Below are 22,227 nucleotides of genomic sequence, written 5' to 3' on the forward strand. Positions count from 1 at the left end.
CCTGTGAACCCGTGAAATGTGCAGAGACTTGTCTCCTTGCTGCCCTCACATAGTTGGAAACCTTCAGCTTTGGGGTCCTTTCCAACTCTTCTCTAGTTGGTTTCCGCTTTCTGCAAGTTGGCTTTTGCATATCACAGAGTTAGCGAATGCTTTTCGCGGCTGAGAGAATTTTCCGACAGTTTACTCTCTCATCCGGCGCCATAGCCACAGCGTTTATAATACATTCCAAACAGACACTTCCAATTAAGAGGATTTTGTCCCACAGATGCACCAGAGAGAAGCTGCAGAAATGCTGGCATCGCTGAAGGTTGGGCCTGGTGAAGATTTCCAAGAAGGCTTAGCCATCCACTGTCGATGGGTTCTTAGCTGAGAGGTGATGAGAAGGGGCTGGCTGCCAGGGCAGGCCTCTGCCTGCATCTGGGGCTGGCTGCCTAATGTCAGCTGGCTTTGTCTGTTGTCTGCAGCCCTTGCCTTTGGCAGTGTCCAGTGCTCACCTAGGCCAGTTCAGACTTGAGAAGTCCAACTTCTCCTGAACAAAAGGGTGTTGGCACCACAGCAGTGCCTGTTCTGTGCTGGTGAAAGAGCTCCCGTTCGGCTAACTTCATTGCTCTCAGCTAGAACAGAGAGGCCAAGTCAGCTCTCAGGAGTGGAGGGTGGCCGAAGACCATGCTAGATTTCACTTTCTGGGATAATGGGGAATGTGTAGTTCCTCCTGGCCCCAGAAACATGGATATTTTTAAGATCCAAGGACAAACTTCAAAGAACTCTGAGGATGTTCACAAAGTCCTTTCAGGATAGTGATGTCATGTTTGTGAGGTACATCTCGTCAGCAGAGACTTGAACTAAAATTACTTGTCCTCATCAGCAATCTGGGAAGATCTAGAGCACTTGATGGTGAAAATAGAACAGAAATACATGTCCGGGTATCCTTAGCTTTTCTGATTAATCATATTTTGAAGAAGCCTGGCTTGGAGTGTGAAAGGATGCCAGTCTTTTAGGGATGGGCATCAGAGGTCTCAGAAAGCACCCTAACTCAGCACCCCTAGTTCATTTCATCAAGCTGCCCCTTCTCCTTGAACATTAGATGCTCCTGTTTAAAATCCAAATGGTGGGTTGAGGAGATGGCTCAGTAAGAGGGCTTGCTGTTTAAGCAGGAGGACCACAGAGTTCAAATCCCCCAGCGTGCACATTAAAAAGTCTGACATAGTTGTGGTATGCCTATAACCCCACTTGTTGTGGAGGGCAGAGACAGGATTTCCAAGTTCAGTAAAGAGCCCCTGTAGCAGAGGATGGTACAGTGGGACACTTGACATTACCCTCTGGCTTCTGTGTCTGTACTCATGTGGGTGCACATGCCAAACAACAAAACAAAACAAAACAAAAGAAAACAGTCCTCAAGTGACTCTTGCAGTATAGCAGTGCAGAGGGAAGTTCGCTCAAAACCAGGAACTTCTTTTTTTGGGAGATTTAGGAAAGTTTTATCTGGAGACTTGGCTATGAACCCGACAAGGTTGAGGCTGGAGAGGTGGCTCAGCAGTTATGAGCATTTGCTGTTCTTCAAAGGGCCCAAGTTCAGTTCCCGGCATCCATGTGGTGGCGCACAGCCACCTGTAACCGCGGATGCGGAGGATGCGGAGGATGCGGAGGATGCCTCCTTCCAGCCTCTGTGGGCACTGCTCGCCCATCGTGCAATTACAAGTTGCCGGCGGAACCACCCATAAGATAAAAATAAGGATCTTTTTCAAAAGCCTGGCAGCGTCCAATGCACCTCGTGGCTACTATGGTGTCTATACATTCGTTTTGGCTCATCTTGAAGACAGATGGCTGCACACTGGGCTCCTCCCTGCATGAGTTACTTATGGATATGGCCTGGCAAATGGCTATTTCTCTGGAGCTGATTCTGGTCTCACAGTTGGCTCCTCTTTTGATGGCTTCGTTTCTGCCATAGAAAAAGTACTCAGAAGTGTCATCATTCTTTTAAGTGCAATACATAATGACAGCTGAAGCTAAATGAAAAAGTGTGAATTTTATGACCGCTTCTGGACAAGTGGGGTTCTATTAAAAAAGAAAAAAAAAACTGGGAAAGTGTTCTTGAGAATAAGATAGAACAATTTGGCATAAAAAAAAATTTAAAAAAAAAAGGAGCTTATTGCCTGGGACTTACTATTTCATAGGTAGAAACTGAATGTATAGAAAACTACATGGAAGAATTATTTGGTGGTGGTGGGGGCCTGAAGGGGATGGCTTAGTCAATAGAACACTTGACTCGCAAACACAGGGCCCTGAGTTTGACTTCCCAAATCCCACATAAGAAGGCTGGGCGTGGTGAGCGCCAGGACTCGTGTTTGTAATCCCAGCACTAGAGTGGGAGAGACAGGAAGGTTCCTGGGGCTCACTGCCAGCCAGTCTAGCCTGGTTGTTGAGCTCCAGGCCAAAGAGGAGCCTTGTCTGGAAAGAAATGGACGACATTTTTAACCAGTGTTTTGAGACTCTCAGTGTGTTTTCTTTAGTTACCTCCTCCCTGGCTCCCCTCAGATCCACGCCCCTCCAGAGGACACTGTAGATAATCCTCTAGCTTCCACATGTGTGCACACGCATGTGCTCACACCTGCAGCCACAGGTGCACTTGTGCAGACGTGTTTTCTGAACATGAAAGGGAGGAGGACATGTCTTATGTGTCCCACCTTGGGGGCTGACCTTGAACTTTCTATGTAGCCAAGAATGACCTTGAACTCCTGACCCTTCTGTCTCTACCTCCCAGGTGCTGGGGTCATAGGCATGTACCTTCATGCCTGGCTTATGTGGTATGAAGGATCTAACCTAGGACATCATTCAAGCTAGGCAAGCCCTCTGCCAAATGAGCTATATCCCCAGGAAATGTAGTCTCAGAACTCAGGAAAACCAGGACTCTGTGTGTGTGTTTGTGTGTGTGTTCTCACTCTGTGTATGTACACTCTCCTCTGTCCATGTGTAGATTCTCGAGTCTACACCGAGCAGTTCTGTACCTGAAACTTTCCAAAATACAGTTTTTCGTGTTGTGCAATTGTCTCTTCTGCTCTGATCCTAAAGGACACAGACACCAGCTTCCTGGCTCCAGGGTCTGGGTAGACCCCAGGTGTTCTGTACATGTTTGTTTAACGAAAGGAGACCCAGGATATTAAAACAAATTACTGGTGTCAGGGACAGAGGAAAGAGGGGCTGGGAGGTTCTTATAGTTCTGTCAGTGGTTTCTCACATCCTCCCTCACACTCCTGGTTCAATGTGGTTGATGTCACTATACCAGGTCTTTGGACTAAAAATATGCAAATACTGTTGGCATCCAGGCATCCCCTCCCTTTTAAGGGACAGCATCCGATGGGCATGCCATTGTGGTGTGGTGCTTACTAGAACTTTGTGACAAACTCGGAGTTATAGTTTAGCTGACACATAAACAGAAGCAGGCAGATTTCTGGTGTCACGTCAGCCTGCCACACTTGGCTAGTCAGCATAGGTTTAGGCTAGTCGGGTACTACATTATAATCTCAGAGAGCTTGGGGAAAGTGTGGGAAGGAGTAGGAAACTGCTTTAAAAAAGAAAGAAAGAAAGAAAAGACCCCTGGTGATACCCATGTGTAATCCTCAGGCTACCAAGGAGTCTGAGGTAAGGCAGAAAAGCCTGCCTGAGCTACAGAGGGAGTTCAAGGCTAGTCTGGTCTACTTTATCTCAAAATGAAAAGTAAAATGGGGCTGAAAACATAGCTCAGTGATAAGAGTGTTTCCCTAGCGTGTATAATGCCACAGGCTTAATCCCTGGTGCATTAAACAAATCAACCAGTTAACCAAACAACAACAACAAAAAGGAAACCAAAAACCAAAAAATAAGCAAGCAAACAAACAAAAACCAGAAAGCATCTCATTGACTCATGGGAAGGATCAAACTCAAGGGTCTAATTCAAACTCCTTCATCTCTCTTCCTTTTGGACTGCTCAGTCACCATGATTTTGGGCGTCTTTTTAACTTCCGCTCCTTCACCCTCCACACATGTAAACAGTCCCTCCCTGTGGCTGATCTCTGAGTGACTACCAGAGCCCACAGATTGTTCTGGAAAGACATGGCCCAGGGAGAACAAATCGATTCTTGTAGTGTCAGGGACCAGGTGTGCTTCTTGGGCCACTCTCTTGAGCCCTCTGGCTGTACCCCACCTCTCTAAAGATAAGTGTGGCAGGAGTGTCACTTAGAACTCCAGGCGTCTGAAGGTGGGGCTGACTCACGTTTTGTGAATTCTGGACCCGAAGCCCTTCCAGAGACCTTAAACCAGCAGCTCACAGGCTGCTTTCTGGTAAAGAAATGGGTTCCATTGATGGCAATTGCATTAAGCCCTTCCGAGAGCAGGGGCTCAGAGGGGTTAAGGAGGTGGAAGACCAGTGCCCCAGCTGCAGTGTCCGCACCTGTGTTCGGTCTGTAACTCGTCCTCTTTGCTGGCTGTCTCATCTCACAGGGGCCATCAACTTCCTGCGCTCTCTCCTGGAGCCGGATCCTGTGAAGAGGCCGAATATTCAGCAAGCACTGGCGAATCGCTGGCTGAATGAGAATTACACCGGGAAAGTGCCCTGTAATGTCACCTACCCCAACAGGTAAACCAGTGCTTACAGAGGGACGCCTTCTCCAGTGAGATGTGGCCTGCCCCGTGAGCGCTCCTAGGGCAGGAGGCTGTGATGCTTCTTTTCCTCCCTCTTGCCTGCTTGTGCCCACCTCTGCAACCCTTTGCCCACAGATGGGCCCATGGAGAATCCATGGAACCGAGTCTTTCAAATCACAACCTGTCTTCTGCTTGCCTCTTGTGTCTTTAAGCCCCGAGTGTCTTTCAGCTTTGAGATAACAGGAATGGGAGCAAACAAAGTCAGGCCGTTCACTTCAGCTGCCGTCTTGTGGACTTGCTTTGGAGGACTTGCCTCCCAGTTTCCTCGAGAAAAGGCCATGAGGGAGGTTACAGCCTAGTGCACCAAGAGGGACTCCGCTGGCCTGGTTCTGCGGGAGTGCAGACCACAGATTGGGAAAGCAGCACAAGAAACACTTCCCTGTTCTTTTTGACTCATTTGTTATACTCTTAACCACCTGAGTGAGGGATAAGGACCCTCCTTTTTGCTACTTTGCACAGAGACCGCCTGGCTCTAACCGGCGGGGACAGCCGTCTCCTCCTTCCAACCCTTAGAGAGCCCTACACATTCTAGCCAGCTTGGATGAGGAGCAGAACCACAGACAAAGGAACAGGAAGGGTGTCCTCCGTGGCTGTGGCCGTACTTTTGAAAATCCCCCAGTCTTGGGCCAAGAAGGTCTAGAGATACCCACCAAGCCTTATGAGAGCTGAAGTGCCGAGGACCGAAACAAGATGGGCAGAGGGCTGTCACTTGGGATGGACTTGCTTAAAGTACACAGGTGGACAATGTAGGATCCGCATCTGGGCTACTTGACCAGATTAACTCTTGTCCTGGGCATAGAGGAGGCGAATGTCTCTAGTCACCGTGTAGAATTCTAGTGTTTGGCTCTTGGGTGGTAATTTAGACAAAGTCGGGGTTACCTGGGTTGTCAAGGGAACCTGGAAATAGACACCATTTTCCAATACCTGCTCAATTTGGGCCAGGAACTGAAACAGACACCAGAAAAATTATCCCCCTGTGAGCCTGCTAACAGAGCTGCGGGGCCACATTCTATCACTGTGGAGCAACTCGCAGGCTGCCTTCTGGTAAAGAAATGGGTCCCCTTGGTGGCAATTGCATTAAGCTAATGCAATCACTGGCTACGTGAGCACAACCCATCCACCCAACACAGTAGCTGTCAAGGGCTGTGGATCTGGGCCTAGAAACACACAGAGCCCTCCATTTAACTACCTCATTGGAGACAAAGACTTACAATGTGGCTTCTAGTTTTGCAGCCTCTCCATAGGGGACAGGAGGTAGATTTTGGTGAGGTTAGCATAAATTCTGGTTTAGCCATCTTGGTTAGTGTATGTATGTGTGAGTTTGAGGGTGTGAGTGTGTGTGTACTTGAGTGTGTATATGTGTTTGTCTGAGTTGTGTGTATATGTGCATTCTAGGATGTGTGTCTGAATGTGAGTTTGTGTGTGTGAGTAGTGTGTGTGGTTATGTAAAGGGTAAAAGCGGTAAAGGTCTTGTTAACTAAAGTAGCAGCTTGGTGTCTTCTGTTTTCTAAAGTTGTGATGTATTCTATACAGATAACGAATCTGTTTTGATAAGGTAGGAGAGCAAGATTCTAAAAATATTGGAGGAGGTATGTGTTATTTATAGTTTTATTTTGAGAAAGTGTTAATTTTCAAGGCAAAAAATACATATTTCTGGCAATTGTTTTTCTGGCTCCAATAGCCCTTAAATAAAAGAAGAAATATATAGCCAAAGATACCTTATATGCAATATATTTTAATATATGTACATATATGATATCTATCTATCTATCTATCTATCTATCTATCTATCTATCTATCTATCTGCTGAAACATATCGTCAGGTTTCTTTCCCTTTGGGAAAGTACAAAAAGCACCCCCCCCGAGTTTCACATTGCTCTTCTACACAGCTTTTTCCTATGAAGTCATTCTGTTTTAAAGGTACACACAGAAGTGTTTAGAAGTGACATAGCATAGTGTCTCCAATTTAAAATATTTTAGCAACCACAACAGCCAAAAATGAAGCAAGTATAGTAAAGCAAGCATGATGATGATGATGAGTGCACACAGGCTCATCACAGGCGTCCCTTCTGTATCTTTGGGGTCATTCTTATGATCTCTCCCCATAAAAAAAGAGATTAAAAGTCTACAGGCTCCAGGCATAGAAGCGTATGCCTTTACTCCCAGCTCTTGGGAGATAACACAAATGCATCTCTGTGATATTGAGGCCAGCCTGGTCTAGTAGTGAGTTCAGGGCTACACAGCAAGCTTCTTTCAATGCTCATCCCCCAAATGCACAGACACTCAAGTGTCCTATATAAGATGGCATGGTTTGACCATAAACCCTACATATTCTTCCATATACTTTAAATCACCTCTGGTTGATATATAATAGCTGTTACACTTTATTGTGCAGAGAATAATGACAATAAAAAAGCCTTTCAAGTCTTTAAATTTAGTGTGAAAATAGTTTCTGTTTTTTTCCTGGAATGTTCTGAGATTAATTGAATCCTGTAGATGGTGAACCCACAGCTATGGAAAGTACATTATATAGTAAACCCACTACCTTTCCATATGTGTGGAATTTTTCAAAATAAAACGTCAGGCGGGAGTGGAGATGTAGCTCAGTTGAGACAGTGCCTGCCCTGCAGGAGCAAAGCCAGGTGATGTGCCCCTCCAATCCCAGCACGCAGGCGGCACACTGGAAGGTCTGCTATCCAAGGTCATTCTCTCTGCTGCTAAGAGAGCATGAGCTACCCTGGGCTGCATGAGATCCTGTCTCCAAAAAAAAAAAAAAAGTAAATAAAATAAAATCAAGTGAATGAGTGAGTGGCTGAGGGAACTCAGCTGTCCCTGGGGCCCCATGTGGACCCCTTCTGTCTGCCATGTTTGTGAGTTCCTCTGTGAAGGTGGAGAGGTGACCAGTCCTCTGCGTCTGCCCCTCACAGGATTTCTCTGGAAGACCTGAGTCCCAGCGTGGTGCTGCACATGACGGAAAAGCTGGGCTATAAGAACAGCGACGTCATCAACACGGTGCTCTCCAACCGCGCCTGCCACATCCTGGCCATCTACTTCCTGTTAAACAAGAAACTCGAGCGCTATTTGTCAGGGGTAAGTGGGTCCCCAGAAGAGTGTCTTCTTTCTCGTGTTTCGAAGCCTCCGACACTTGATCCGTGCTGATATTTTAGCCTAAAACTTGAGGCCTGGTCTCTTGAGTGTGGGATAAAGGACTGGCAAAACCCGTTTGTCAGATGGGGCTGCGGGACTGAAAAGTGTTCCAAGCCCTCTCCTGTACAGGTTAACCCTGGCAGAGCCCTGCCGGGTTTGTTTTCTGGTTTCAGTTGTCAATTCTTATTCTGTCACCTCTGAGCTCTTTGGGTTCTCCACTTTAGAGGAACTGGAGTCTTCACTGCCGGCAAAGGTTAGAGAGCGGTGCCTGGATCGACAAAGGATGGCCGAGGAAAACCAGATCACTACTCAGCCCTCTGTCCCAATGGGACAGATTCAACTGACTGTGGGTCAAAAATACTTAGAATATTATATTAGTTGCTGAACAGGTTCACTTTTCTCTTATTATTCCCAAAATAATAGATGCAAAGCATTTGTGTTGGTCTAGAGATTACAGTTAAGTCAGGGATTTGAAGTGTATGGGAGATGAGCATAGTTTATATGCAAATGTTGTATGGTTTCCTATAAAAGACTTATACAAATTGGGATTTGTAGGGGACCCTGGAACCAGTTACCTCAGGGTGCCACGACAAAAAATATGTTTAGGTTTATGTCTCCAGAAAGTAAGAACACAATGGGCTTCATTGGGTTGACTCTGGCAGCCTCACACAGGCCAGATGTTAAAAAGCCCAAGTGGTGGGGTGGAGAGATGGATCAACGGTTAAGAGCACTGGTAGCTCTTGCAGAGGACCTGGGATTCCCAAAACCCACAAGGTGGTTCACAACCATCTGTAACTCCAGTCCCAGGGGATCTAGTGCCTTCTTCTTGCGTTGTCTGATACAAGGCGCTTACATCGTACAAATACATGCAGGCGAAACACATTTTATTTCACGTGAAAAAAAAAAAACCTAAAGAAATAAGAAAAGAAACTCCAAGTGTGCCATGCCATGTGTGAAGCACAGTTTGGATACCAGTAGTACTTTGATGTTATGGTACCTGTATCATTGGGCAGAGTAGTTCATATGTCAGTCATCTCCAAATAGGCAGTCGCTCAAAGAGAATTCTGTAAGACAGTATCTAGATTCTACACAAAACTGCTCTGCTCGCATTAGCACGGGAGTGAAGGTGCAGCATGCACCAACTCTATCTAACACGTCAGAGAAACTCCAGCCCATCTGAGACTTGGAAGACCTGGAAGACCTCTCTTAAAGATGTTCTCAACCCTGTGTGCATTGCACCTTGAGGTCTGTGTGTGTGCCCATGTCTATTTTGGAAGACAGATGGTAAGATCAAACTTCTGGAGATAGGTCAGTGCTGTTTAAAGTCACACAATAGCCTAATATGCCAAAAAAAAAAAAAAAGCATCAGTATGGTTAGAAACATTTTAAAGTTTCTATCTTAGAACAAAAGATGAAAGTCTGTCCACAACTAGGGAAATGATAGTTTCCTGACAGGGCAGAAGTGACCAAAATAATATCCATAAGGCATGATGGTCCCAGCGGAACTCGTGGTGGCAGAGAGGCTGAGAGGCCATTAGATAACATGGCTCAGCTCATGGAGAGGCTTGCCTGGAGGTTGGCTAAACATCTGGATGGAAGTGCCGAGTCTCCCAAGCTGGTTCAGCTTATGTTTGGCTTCCAGGAAAATTTACCCAGAGCTTTCTTGGTGTGTGTGTGTGTGTGTGTGTGTGTGTGTGTGTGTGTGTGTATGAGAGAGAGAGAGAGCAAAGGAAAGACGTGTGAGAAGAAACACCAAAATACTTTCTCAAACAAGAACAATGATCATGATGAGTTAAGTGTTTTGTACTTCTGATAGAGACCCATCTTGAGCTTTCAGACTATGAGATGGTTCCAGTGTGGCAGCAATCAGTCATAGAAAAATGACATCAGGTGTCATGTTATCCTAGTCTTATTCTAGTCTTATGTGGTCAGCCACTCTGACAAAAAACAGCTTGGAGAAGAAAAGGTTTACTTGGTTTATGGTTCCCACTCACAGTCTATCATCCATGGCAGTCAGGGTAAGAGCTAGAGGCAGGGACCAAAGCAGAAAGGCGACTCATGGCTTGTAGTCTATCCTGCTAACTTTCTTATATAGCCCAGAATGACCTGCTCAGGGGAGGCACTGCCCAGAGTGGGCTGGGCCCTCTGCATCAATTAATAATCAAGACAGCTGCCCACAGACACGCCCACAGACAAGCCTGGTACAGACAGACAGTTATGCAGTTGAAACTTTATTCCAGGTGCTTCTAGGCTGTGTCAAGTTGACAGCTAACACTAACATAGAAAGACAGGATCTGCAATCAAGCTTTCATAGGCAATATAATATATAATGTATATATATTATATAATATATACATCAATATGGAATCTATACTATATATTGATATGTATCAGTATTATATATACATATATATGTGTCATAGGCATACATACACAACACGCATACGCACACACATATGTCTGTCATATCTATATCTATATCTATATCTATATCTATATCTATATCTATATCTATATCTATATCTATATCTATATCAAGAGCTTGATACTCACCTTCCTCATGCCCTAGCCTCTGGGGAGCATTCCCATCCTGTGTCACGACTTGCCAGAGAAGGAAAATAACTTCAGGCAGAAGGGCCAAATGAGTGCAGTGGCCTCCCTTTTAAACAACCCACTTTCTTGGCAACTAACTCGCCCGTATGAGACAGTATCAGTCCCTTCCATGAACAATGCCCCGGCTGACCTAATTATCTTGTGTCAGTCCCCTTCATCTTAAATGCACTTATCACTTCTTAACACTCACACATGAGGGACCAAACTTCCGGAAGGCACACTTAAACCACAGTGGTATGTTCTGTTACTTTATTAAGTGATGATGATGATGATGATGATGATGATGATGATGATGATGATGATGATGACATTAACTCTCTGCTCTCACCAGAAGAACCTTAGAGACATGTAGGACTTGAGGCTGTTCTTCGATTCTCTGCTATAAGAGGACTACCTCTCCAAATCTCTTTCTCATCTTCTCCTCTTAGACTCCTCCTTTACTGTGTTGAAGATGTATTAGTGCAGTGGTACATCATAAATAATAAATACTCATATTCTCAACGACACCTCTGGATAGCTCTCTCACTCATTAAGGCTCTAGGTAATACCATTTGGAGACCATGACCGAAGCTAAAGGTAATCTTTCAAATGGTCCCGTAACTAAGAGGAGGGTATGTGCACACTGATTGTCTTTCTCAAGTGATGACAGCTGTTCAGAAATTTTAGAGTTTCTTGGTGGAGCTGGTGTGGAAGAGAGTTTTTAGTCCCATATTTTACTGGGTATTGTTGCTACAGAAGTGGGTAATGTAGTCTTTGGTGTAGTCAGATTTAGATGCAGGGTGCTTTTTCCCAACAGTGTCCCATGGCTGCTTCCACGTTTACACCTGGCAATGTTGCTAATGCACATTCCTCTGACACCATAGCTCATGTCAAGCAAGAAAGACATTGTGTCAGAAACTTGTAGGCTGTGTCTTGCTTGGCCTGGGCTTGGCCTGGACTCCTTGCCTTCTGCTGTCTTTTCCTCTCTTCAGTTTTGTCTGGCACCAGTTACAAAGCTGAGTGTGGCTTTTTCCCATGGAAAGCATTCCCTGGAAACCCAGACCACGCCGTTCTGCCTGGAGAAGATTTTGGTTTCACTGAGCATTAACAATGATCTCTTCAATCATAAGATGTACCTGGTCTAAGAGTCCTCTATGCAAGTGCAGGGAACTGATTTCTGCCTCTGACTGCAGCTGGCCTACACTGTAATATCCAGATGTGGCTTATTTAATTGCCCTGTAGGCACCATCCCAGCTATCACGCCAATCACTAACAACCCATGTGTGATCTGGAAATCCAGCTCAGTGAACTAGAATCCATGTCCCTCTGTTTGTTGTTTCTCCCCTTCTTTCCCCACTGCTTTCTTTTTAGAATCAAGAGACACATATTTTTAAGGTCACTGGCTTCCATTGTGGTTTTCCTTTGGGCGCTGTATTTTCATGCAGTTTTTATTTTTCATTTTGTTTGTTTGAGGCTGGGTCTCCTGTCCCAGGTGGGTCTGAAACTTTCTTTACAGTAAAAGATAACCTTGAACTCCTGATCCTTCAGGACCCACTTCCCGAGTCCTGATATTACAGGTGTGCGCCACTACGCCTGGTTTTGTTTCCTGCTGCAGACTGAACTCAGAGTTCCTGGGTCCTAGGAAAACGCTCTGCCAGCTGAGCTACATTCCCAGCCATTTTACAATGAGCAAGCGAGCATGCTGCTTCCTAGTCAGTGGGGTCAGTTCTCCCAGCTTAACTATTTGGTAAACACAGGGCAGATGAACTCAGTCCCAGTATAGGGTGGAGACCAGCCCAGGGCTGTCTGACCCTGGGCCTGGCTTCTCCTCATGCTCAGTAGTGGGATGAGACTGCGTTGCAGCTCGCTGGCGTCCCAGGCATTTTTGACATTTTCTCAGCTAAGCACTGGACGAGAAACTCTCAACCCTGTAATGGACATTTCTATTTCCCAAGACTTAAGCTGTGCTTCTTATTTCTTTCTCCGGTAGAAATCTGACATCCAAGATAGCATCTGCTACAAGACCCAGCTCTACCAGATAGAGAAGTGCAGAGCCACCAAGGAGCCCTATGAGGTGAGTGGCCCTGGGGCAAATGCGAGGCGCTTTGTCCACTTTAAAGGGAGGATGGAAAGAAAGCCGCTACCGTAGGACACAGACTTGCCAAAGAACTAACTCCCTTACGGGTGAGCCCCGGAGAACTGGTCTACAGCGGACCCAACATTGCTCAGCCTCCAACCCACAGCGCTACGTGGCACATATAACCAGGAGCATTGAATCGCTGGTGTGCTCAGTCCGTACCACAGACCACTGGGAGGCAAGACTCCTGTAGTTTTACCCCTAATCTGTTAGTGAGATGTGCTAAATGGCTTTCATGTTTAAAGTTTCATTCATTATACACAGTGTTGCTCTACAGAAGGACATTTCGAGCAAGTACATATGGTACTTTGGATGTATTTCCCCCACGTCTTCTTCCTTCCCCCCTGCTCTAGAATTAGTCCTTTGTTCCTCTAGACAGCTTGGCTTCTGCTTTCATGGCATATACATATGTGATTTTGTATATCTATAAGATCTAGGAACCACATGTGAGAGAAAGATGATATTTATCTTCAGGGTCTGGCTTAATTCACTTAATATTAGTTCTCCCAGTTTCGTTTTCCTGCAAAGGACACAACTTTATTATTCTTTATGGCTGGGGGAGAAAAACCCAAACCTTTTGTGTATATAGGATGTAGACCTCATCTTGCTTACCCATCCATCAGCTGCTGGACACCCAGGTTGGCCTCCATGGCTTGGCTATTGTGAGTAGAGTTGCAGTAATTATTGGTGTGCAGATTCTTCTGTGTTGTGTTGACTTGGAGGTCTTCTGGGAGGCTAGTTCTGAAAGCTGTCTAGATGGATTCCCTTGGGCGCTCACAGCTGGAAACACCTTGAGCACTCACAGTTGGAACCCCAAAACTGGGGTACTCCAATAGGGCTGAATGGCACAGTTGGCATGAGAAGGAAGATGAAGGTGAAGAGCAGGGAAAATTCTGGGTGGAAATGAGTTTTCCAGTCAGCTTTCCCCAGGGTCTTGAGATGACATGCATCGTGCCTGAAAGCAGAACACTGCGGCTCTTTGATTCAGTCAAAACCCGTACCCTGTGGCAGCTCCGATGGTTACAAACGTAGACCAGAAGTGTGCATTGTGAAGAGGTTTTGCTGTGGATTTTCAGACCCAGCACCAGGAGTGCAGGACTTCCTCACCACCAGGATCTCTCTTGGGCTCTTTTCACTCAGTTTCATCCCAAGGAGCCAAACCCCCTCCCTGTAGAGAGTTCCTCAGAACTGCTGGGGCCCTGTCGCTGGAACCTTGTGGAAAACTCAGGAACCTATTCACTGACAGAGAGGTCAGAAAGGGCTCCCATGCCAGACTGGGACACTCCCTCTTTTTCTACCTCAAGGGAGGCCTTGGGAACCAGGAAGATGATATGAGCAAAGTTCAGCAGAGCCAGCTGTGCCAGCTGTGCAGTTGTTCTGAGGATGCTGGGGAGAGCAGCTTTGAGGAAGAGAAGAAGACAGAAAACCCAGTTGACATATGAGGGGAGACAGAGAACAAGCAGAAATGCTGAATATCACAGTGGTACTGGGATGCAAGGAGGAAACCCAGCCACTCTGTGAGGACTCAGGCCTCTCTGGGCAGGAGGGAGGGTAAGGGAATGAGAGTCAGAGAATTGGTTGGGGTGGAGGAAATTAGTTAACTGCCTCCTCTCTCTGAGAGCAGCTGTAAGGCTCCAGGATAAAAAGGCCTTTGGGAAGGTGGGCCCTCTCCAGCAGACCCTGAGCAACAGACCCATGCGAGGCTGTGAGGCTGATGCTGGGGAAGTGGACTGGAGACCCAGAAGCGGCTGAGCTCCAGGCCTTGCTGACTAGTTCCGACTCCGAGTTGCCCTTGTTCTGCGTGAGCGGATGTGGTTCAAATTTAACACACACATAAGCACTCCCCACTGCCGTCCTGCCCAGGGGCAGAGGAGAAACAGGCATCCATCCTCAAGAGACGGCTACTCACCAAGTCCTGGTGTGGAGCCTGTGAACCCCACAAACTTCTACTCTCTGGTCCCCTGATGGCTACTCATCACTGTCTTTCCCACACAGTAGCCAGAGCAGGTTTGTCACTGTCCAGTCACGTCACGTCACTTGCCTTCTGGAAGCCTTTGGAGGCTCGGTGACATGACCACCTGTGTGGGAGTCAGCTGCCATTTGCTTCGGCCCCCATGGTTTGGCCTCACACCCAACAGCACCTGAGTCATTTTCTTGCTTTGTGCCTCCTTCACTGGGCCTAAAAGGTTTGTTTTTACCGCTCTTCCTGCCAGGGTTGGGCGTACCCATTCCTTCTTCCTGGATCTCCTCCCTGCTTCTTTTTTCCACCTGTGTATCTTCAGACATGGAGGTGTGGTCATTCTCTGACATCTGCCATTGGGCCCCATTCTTTCTAATGCGCCTGCCGTTCAGTGTTCTGTAGACCAGGATGGTCTTAGCGCCTTCTCACTTGTTTCAGGGAATCACCTGATAAACAAATGCCTCTCCCAGTTTGGTCCCTGAGTTCCACAAGAGCAAGGACTATGCTACTATCCAAGGAGCCTGCATGATTCCTGGCATGGTGGAAGTTCTCAGTAAATATTTGTTAAGGGAATAAGTGAAAGGATGACACGGACCTTGTCCTGTGTCAGAACACGGATCTAACTGAGGCAAGGAATGAAGGGGCAGACCGTTCCAAGTGTAACACTTAGTTCAGTGCCTGCAGTGTCATAAGCCAGAGACACTGTCACTAGATGGCTGGGAACAGACTCTCCTACCACTTACACTGAGGCCGGTCACCCTGCTGGAGCTGAGCATGCAATATTCACTTCTAGTATGCGTTCAATAAAAATAAAAAGGCCCAATGTATGTACCCTTGGTGTCCTCTGCGCCTCCTGGCCCATGCCCGTCTTCCTGTCTGTGCCGCACTCACACCCAGCGGCTCTGACTGGAAGTGCCAGAACCCTGATGGGAAAGCGCCCCATCTCTCAAGCAGATGCCTCTTCTCTGACGGCTATTTCCACTTGGCCAGAAAACACATGGCGCCGGCTTTAAACATTTGTTGAAATATTGAACAGTTAGGATTTAAATAGGAGCACTAATGGGCAAACTGCATTTCAGTTTTCTGTGACCCATTTGTTTCTCCAGTGCACAGTACTACTTCTGCTAATTGAATTACAGGCTGTTACTACGGCGCCCCACTCATCCCTATAGAAACCCAGAGATTGGAGTGTGGGGCTGGCCAGAAAAAGCTCTAGGAAGGTCTTCAATGGCCGGGGTCGGGGAAGAGGAGGACAGGGAGTGGAGTGTGAAGTTGTAGGATTTGACTGTAGGGCCACGTTCTCTGGGGATATCAGGAAGCTGTGTCCTGCGCTCTGAGTGCATGGGTGGCCTCTTTTTTATTTCCTCATTTCTATTCCTCTTTTTCTGCTGGAGGACAAATCAGCCTAATTGAGTTTTCAGAACTTCCCTTTGGGAGGTTACAGTGCTATGCTATTAAGAATTATTCTTCCTCTTCATGTAAAAAGGCAAAGGCTATTTTGTAATATTGGAACATGTAGCTGGGTGTGGTAGTGCACATCTTTAATCTTAGACGTGGGATTGGCAGGCAGAGGCAGGGGGATCTCCGCGAATTGGAGGTCAGCTTGGTCTACATGTGAGTTCCAGGATAGCCAGGACTATGTAGAGGGACCCAGTCTCAAAAAGAAAAAGAAAAGAAGTGAGACATGTGTCTCACTTGGGAACACCAATGCATGGTGTCCAAAGGACCCCTGGGCCACTGAAGTAGAGATGGGACAGTCATGATTTTCAACCTAGTTACTTAAGGTGGCTTCAAATGGGGTAGGGATAATGGAGCATGCTTTTAATTGTAGCACTCAGGAGGTAGTCATCTGTAGATCTCTGTGAGTTCAAGGCTAGCCAGGGCTACACAGTGAGAATCTATCTTAAAATAAAAACATGGTGCAAAGCTGTTTTTGTTGAAATCTCTTTTAAAGTATTGATTTTTAAATTTTGGACTAGAAACAGGAAGTCTTTCCAGACAAGGTCGTGGTCATGGGGCAGCAGGGACTGGATTCTTCTGACTGGCTGTGTAACAAACAGCACCTAGGGCAGACATCTGTTGTCTCTCAGTTCTAGAGGTCAAGGTGACTTAGGGCTTCTCCAGGCTTCTGATGGTCACTGCTGATCTGCTCTCCTTGCCTCCCTTCTCACACCATGTTAGATGCATTCCTGTGTCCAGAGTCTTCTCATAACCTGCCACATTGCAGAAGGGTCCTCCTGACAGCCTCAGTTTAACTCAGCTGTCGCTGCAAATACCTGACACCAAACAAGGTTATGCTCTGTGGTCCTAGAGGATAAAACTCCAATATAGAAATTTAGAGCTGTTGTTAACCTGTGGGGACCATAGTTTAAAGATAAATGTTAAGATGTTAAGCTCATGACTTATTTAAAAATCTGTCTGACTTGGGCTGGAGAGATGGCTCAGCAGCCAATCTTCAGGGGATCCTGGTGCTATTCCCAGCACCTACATGGAGGCACGCAGCAGCTTGTAACCCCAGTTTCAAAGAATCTGTAGTCGTGTTCTGGCTCCATGGGCACGTGCACATACATGGTACATATAAGCTCACATAGACACATATATACATACACATAAAAATAAAGTACGGCCAAAGAGCTGTTTACAGTTGATACTGCTGCCAAAGAGAAAACAGAAGCAGGGAGTGTTGCGGCACAAAATGAACTCCGTGTTTTTTGCTTGTTTTGTTTTATTAGGTTTTTTTGTTTTTTGTGTTTTTTTTTTGAGAGAGAGACACATACACAGAGAAAAACTGTGAAACTGGGTGGGTGGGTGGGATCTGGGAGGAACTGGGGAAGAAGAAAACATCATCAAATGATTGTGTGTGTGTGTGTGTGTGTGTGTGTGTGTGTGTGTGTGTAATAAAGAGGAAAAGAAGTAAAGTGTGGAGTCAGGTCACACGGCTTGTGCAGCTGGCCATTAGACCGGTAGCTGCCCCAGGGACAGACAGGCTGGGAGAGGAAGCAGCCAGGTGACCCAGCAGGTAAAGGCAATTGCTGCCAAGCTGACCCAGTGCTTGCTTCCCAGAACCCACATGCTGAAGGGGAAGATCCGGCTCCTACAAGGGGTCCTCTGACCTCCACATGGGTACCATGTTTCTTTATTAATTAGTTAATAAACAAAGCAATTAATTAATAAAACAGAAGAATAAGTTTTAGAAAGAGAGTTTGTGCTGTGGGAAAAAAGTCTGAGGAGAAGCTCCCAGGTGCTGATCTGGTTCTTGATATGGGGCTGTTCCCATGGTTCTCTTCCCTGCTGGGGAAGCACGTTGAATTGCTTCCTTGTCGGGAGAACACCCCTCCCCTCTGAGTCGTAGCGTTTAGTGACTTCACCTAAAAGACTGCTCTGTGTGTGAATCCGCTCCCTCCTTACACTGCAAGGGGGGTAATTTTCTTATAAGCATTAAAATGATTAATTTCCATCACAGGCACGGGGGAAGGCATGCAAGGTAGAGCTCTGAGGATAAGTCATAGATGTCACTCCTTGAACTGATGAAAATTGCTGTTTTTCACAGGCCTCCCTGGACACCTGGACAAGAGACTTTGAGTTCCATGCTGTGCAAGTAAGAACTTGTGGGGGTTCTGATGGATTAGCCAGGTTCTACAGAGAGATACATTCTTGCTCACTTGCATACACATATGAGAATAGAGATATGGCAGAAAGGATAGACAGATACAACCGTCTTTAATTCTTGTGTGTATGGTATTTGTGCATGTACTTGTGTAATTGTAACTATGGAGTTGAGGAGAGGGCACTGGTGTCCTCCTCTATCACTGTGCTTTATTCTTTTGAGGCAGTGTCTCTCCCTGAACCTGTAGCTAGCTGGTTTTCCAGCTAGGCTGAAAGATCCAGAAATCCTCTTGTCTCAGCTTTTCAAAATGCCAGGGTTACAGGTATACACAAGACCACACTTGGCCTGCTATGTGCTAACATGTAATAAGCTAACATTCAAACTCAGGTCCCCGTGGTCGGGTAACAAGCGCTCTGAGGCACTGAGCCAGCCCCACAAGCCTGCTCATTCTGTTCTTCTTAAGGCTTTTAACTGACTGGATGAGCTGCAGCACGTTAAGGAGGGTCATCTACTATCTGTAGCATCTGCTGCTGTGGATGCTAAAGATCTTCAGGAACATCCCCTTTGCAGCAGCATCCACACTGCTGTTGGCCACACTCTAGATAACGTGGCCTAGCCAAGCTGACGCCCAGGAATTAACAAGAGATCCTGAGCATCAGCCAGTTCCCCTCAGAGACTGCAACCCTCTTTCCTTATCCTGAATCGAGGTGCACAGAATCCTGTTGAGAGTTGATTGGATCCCCCAACCCCCACCCCAGATGGGCTTGGTGCCTACTGTGCAGAACTGAGCATGTTTCTCTTTCATTCCTGCTTCTACTGCAAGGGTTTGCAGCAGCCGAAGGGTTCCTGGTTCTGTGGTCTGATTTATGAATCAACCCTTCTTTTTAGAAACTCACTCATAGTTATTTGCTTGCTTGCTTTCTTACTTTTCCTGCAGCCAAATCTGGCACGATAGGCATAAAGGGACCAATACCAACTGCTTAGTGGCATCTGGGAAAGCTGGCCATCTGGGGTGTGAGGGCTGGGCTCACACTTTAAGCCGCCCGGTGAAGCACCTTCATTTCCAGCCAAGCTCCCAGTGAGCCTGATAGAATTCACCCACTCACGGAAGCATCTTCAGGTGCCCTCACCCTTCAGGGCTCTCCCTATGCCATACTCACCCTCAAAACAGGAGAGAAGTCAGTTTCCCAAGGGACAGGTCTGCCTTCAGCCTGGGATGAGAGGAGGTTCAGAATGTTGGTGGTTGTCATTCCGGTCACCATGCTGGTGCGGGATGGTGACAAGGAGCTGGCAAGGACCCACACTTCAGGTTAAAGATGTGTGTTGGTCTGTCTGTGCCTTTGTGTGCATCTATATGGCTCTGTAAGTGTGTATGTGTGTGTGTGCACCTGTGTTTTTGCTACAAAACCTTGTCCTCCTTTGCTTCAGAGAAGGTAGAAGGCAGACCGTGTTTCATGGAATCAGAGGAGCAGAGAACAGTGGAAACCCGTGATTATCTCCTGCTGGCCTTCCCATGGTCACCTGGAACACACCTCGTAGCATTCTGGATGTCTTAGTGCATTTTTTTGTTGTTAACACCAGAATGCTTGGGGCCAGATCATTTATGAACAACAAAAGGTTATTTCTTACATTTCTGGAGGTTGGGAACCCCAAGGACTTGGTGCCAGCGTCTGGGGAGGGAGGGCCCCTCACTGATCCACACGGTGATGAAAGCTGAGATTCTTCTTTTGTTGGGAGGCTGCTCCTATGGTAACTAAACCTCCAGCAGCCACCACCTGACCCTACCGCAGGCCATGTGGAGACAACAGTTCATAGTACCGGCTCGAGGGCTGTGGAGATCAGAGATTTTAGTCTGCCTGTCGGGTGACTCATCGGACCCTCCCAGGCCATTTCTTCATGGCAGGCTCCTTGTGACCTTGGTCATGGCAGTTGGGGGCTGAGGAAGCCTTAGGAGCTGTGTGAGCATCTTCTTCCATCTCACTTCTTTTCAGTGGGTAAGGGTTGTGCCTCCTTGGAGGGTAGCTCCTGGGCGCGTCACTGAAGACCCAGCATCGTCAGTTTCATTCCTCCCCAGTTGTTCCTTCCCATCCCGGAGCCAGCCTTCATGAGCTTTCTGCAAAGGTGCTGGCCATCCTTCTTGGGAAGGGCACTTTTGTGAAAGTGCAAAGAGACGCTTCCTCGCAAAGCTTTTCAGCACACAAATGAAAAATTGATGAGCTTCCTTGAACCGCAAAGCCTCTTCAACTTGAAGGCAAAAGAAATGTGGAAAGCTGCCTTCTACCCTCACCCAGAGCGAGGTCAGGAAGGCCTTGCCTGTGTTTAACAGTAAACATCAGTGTTGTTGTCAGGGCCAGAGAAAGGCTTTCTCCTTCTGCAGCTGCCTAGAGGCTCCACCATTCCCGGAAACTTGAACTCAATTAATTTTAATTCAGTTAAGTTTCCACTGACCCTGTCTCCCTCCCAATAGCTGCTTTTAATGCTGTTTCCAAGTGCCTGGCTTGATGCCAGAGGCTGTGAGGGTGAAGGCAAATCAAACAGTCAAGCCCACTCCCATTAGAAGGATTAGTATCTGGTTCTATAAAGATAAAATCTACAGCTGAAAACATGGCGGCGTACATTCAAGTTCTAGATCTACATGTAAATGCTTCCATGCTTAGACAGTAAAAAGGGTTAGGAACCCACCGGGGCTTCCCGGGCTCTATAGGGTTTAGACACACATTCTATAGGGTTCTGATGTTTAATGAAAGTGGTTATCTCTGTGTGTACCACATTTTCATTGCAGTTGAGATCTCTAGGTACTGCTGGATGGATGGATGGATGGATGGATGGATGGATGGATGGATGGATGGATTTAGTATTTTGAGACAGGGTCTATTTGATTTATTATTATTGTTGTTGTTATCTACTTGAGAAAACAACTTATAGGACTAATTATTTTGCTTGTAATTTCAGAGTTTTCAGGCCATAGGGGTAAGGGCATAGCAGAACTGTTTATATCATGGCAGATGGAAGCAAACAACAGTGATAGAAACAGTGATAGGAAAGAGGCCAAGACAAAATATAACTGCCAATAACACACATTCAGTGACCTCTCTCTCAAGCAAGTCTGCTTCCTAAATTTCACCTCTCCCCTAGCAGTTGGTTCAGATTTGAAGCCATCAACAGATGCATAGATCAGGTCAGCATCCTGGTGAGCTAAGGGTCTATAAGGAACTGTCCTTATAGACCATCCCAAGAGCAAGTATTCTAAAGCCCCTACATATTGCTTGATCTGGTCAAGCTGACTGTCAAGATTCACAACAACCAGATCTGACTGTGTAGGTCAGGCTGGCTGGCCTTGAACCTGAAATTTTTTCTGCTCAGCCTCAGAATAATGAAATTATAAGTCTGCACCACCATGCCCAGATAAGGCAATACTTCAAATGTACACAGTAGGTCTTTAGAACTCTGAATTGTTTGCTCCTTAGTTCCTTGAGATTTTTCCAGAGTCCCTGATCACACAGGGTGGCCTTGACCTGGAACATGCTTACACAGTGGAGCCAGAGTGAGCTGGTCTAGAGAGTCAGGTTTACTTGCTTCCAGGCAGAGGGAGCTGGCTCTGGAGCATGGGCTGTGCCTCAGCCCTCCCCTCAATCCACACCCTGGGAAGCACACAACATTTAAGAGATGAGTTCCTCTGAGAAGAGATGACTTCTCAGAGGCAGATGCTAGGGTATATTCTTGTGGGTGTCTGAATACATACGTTCACTTTGATTTGAAGGATAAAAAGCCCAAGGAACAAGAGAAGAGAGGCGACTTTCTTCATCGTCCATTTTCCAAGAAGTTGGAAAAGAGCCTGCCTTCTCACAAACAGCCCTCAGCCTCGCTCATCACGCAGATTCAGAACACCAAAGCCCTGCTCAAAGACCGGAAGGCCTCCAAGTCAGGCTTCCCCGACAAAGGTGGGTCAGCTCCACGGTCCTCCTCCCTGTGTGGAGGAGGCTGTGTGGGCTCACAGTGGAGGTGACGGTGGCTCTGGGAAGGTCCCGCTGGTACATTTAGTACAAAGAGCCTCAGGGGCCAAGCAATGGGCCCATGTTGACCTCATGTTGACCTCAAGTGCAGGCT

General features: G+C 46.8%; 1 protein-coding gene across 1 annotated transcript in view; it reads left to right on the forward strand.

Annotated features, from left to right (window-relative positions):
• Hunk (hormonally up-regulated Neu-associated kinase) overlaps positions 1 to 22,227 on the forward strand; it is a 105,550-nt gene that overhangs the window by 78,468 nt on the left and 4,855 nt on the right. The window contains exons 6-10 of the mRNA XM_055614872.1: positions 4,477 to 4,612; positions 7,605 to 7,767; positions 12,407 to 12,490; positions 18,064 to 18,111; positions 21,881 to 22,061. Of these exons, the coding sequence (XP_055470847.1) occupies positions 4,477 to 4,612; positions 7,605 to 7,767; positions 12,407 to 12,490; positions 18,064 to 18,111; positions 21,881 to 22,061 (612 nt within the window). The remainder of the gene's footprint in view (positions 1 to 4,476; positions 4,613 to 7,604; positions 7,768 to 12,406; positions 12,491 to 18,063; positions 18,112 to 21,880; positions 22,062 to 22,227) is intronic.

Source organism: Psammomys obesus, unplaced genomic scaffold, assembly GCF_907164565.1.
Source record: "Psammomys obesus unplaced genomic scaffold, mPsaObe1.curated_primary_1811, whole genome shotgun sequence".
Taxonomy (NCBI): domain Eukaryota; kingdom Metazoa; phylum Chordata; class Mammalia; order Rodentia; family Muridae; genus Psammomys; species Psammomys obesus.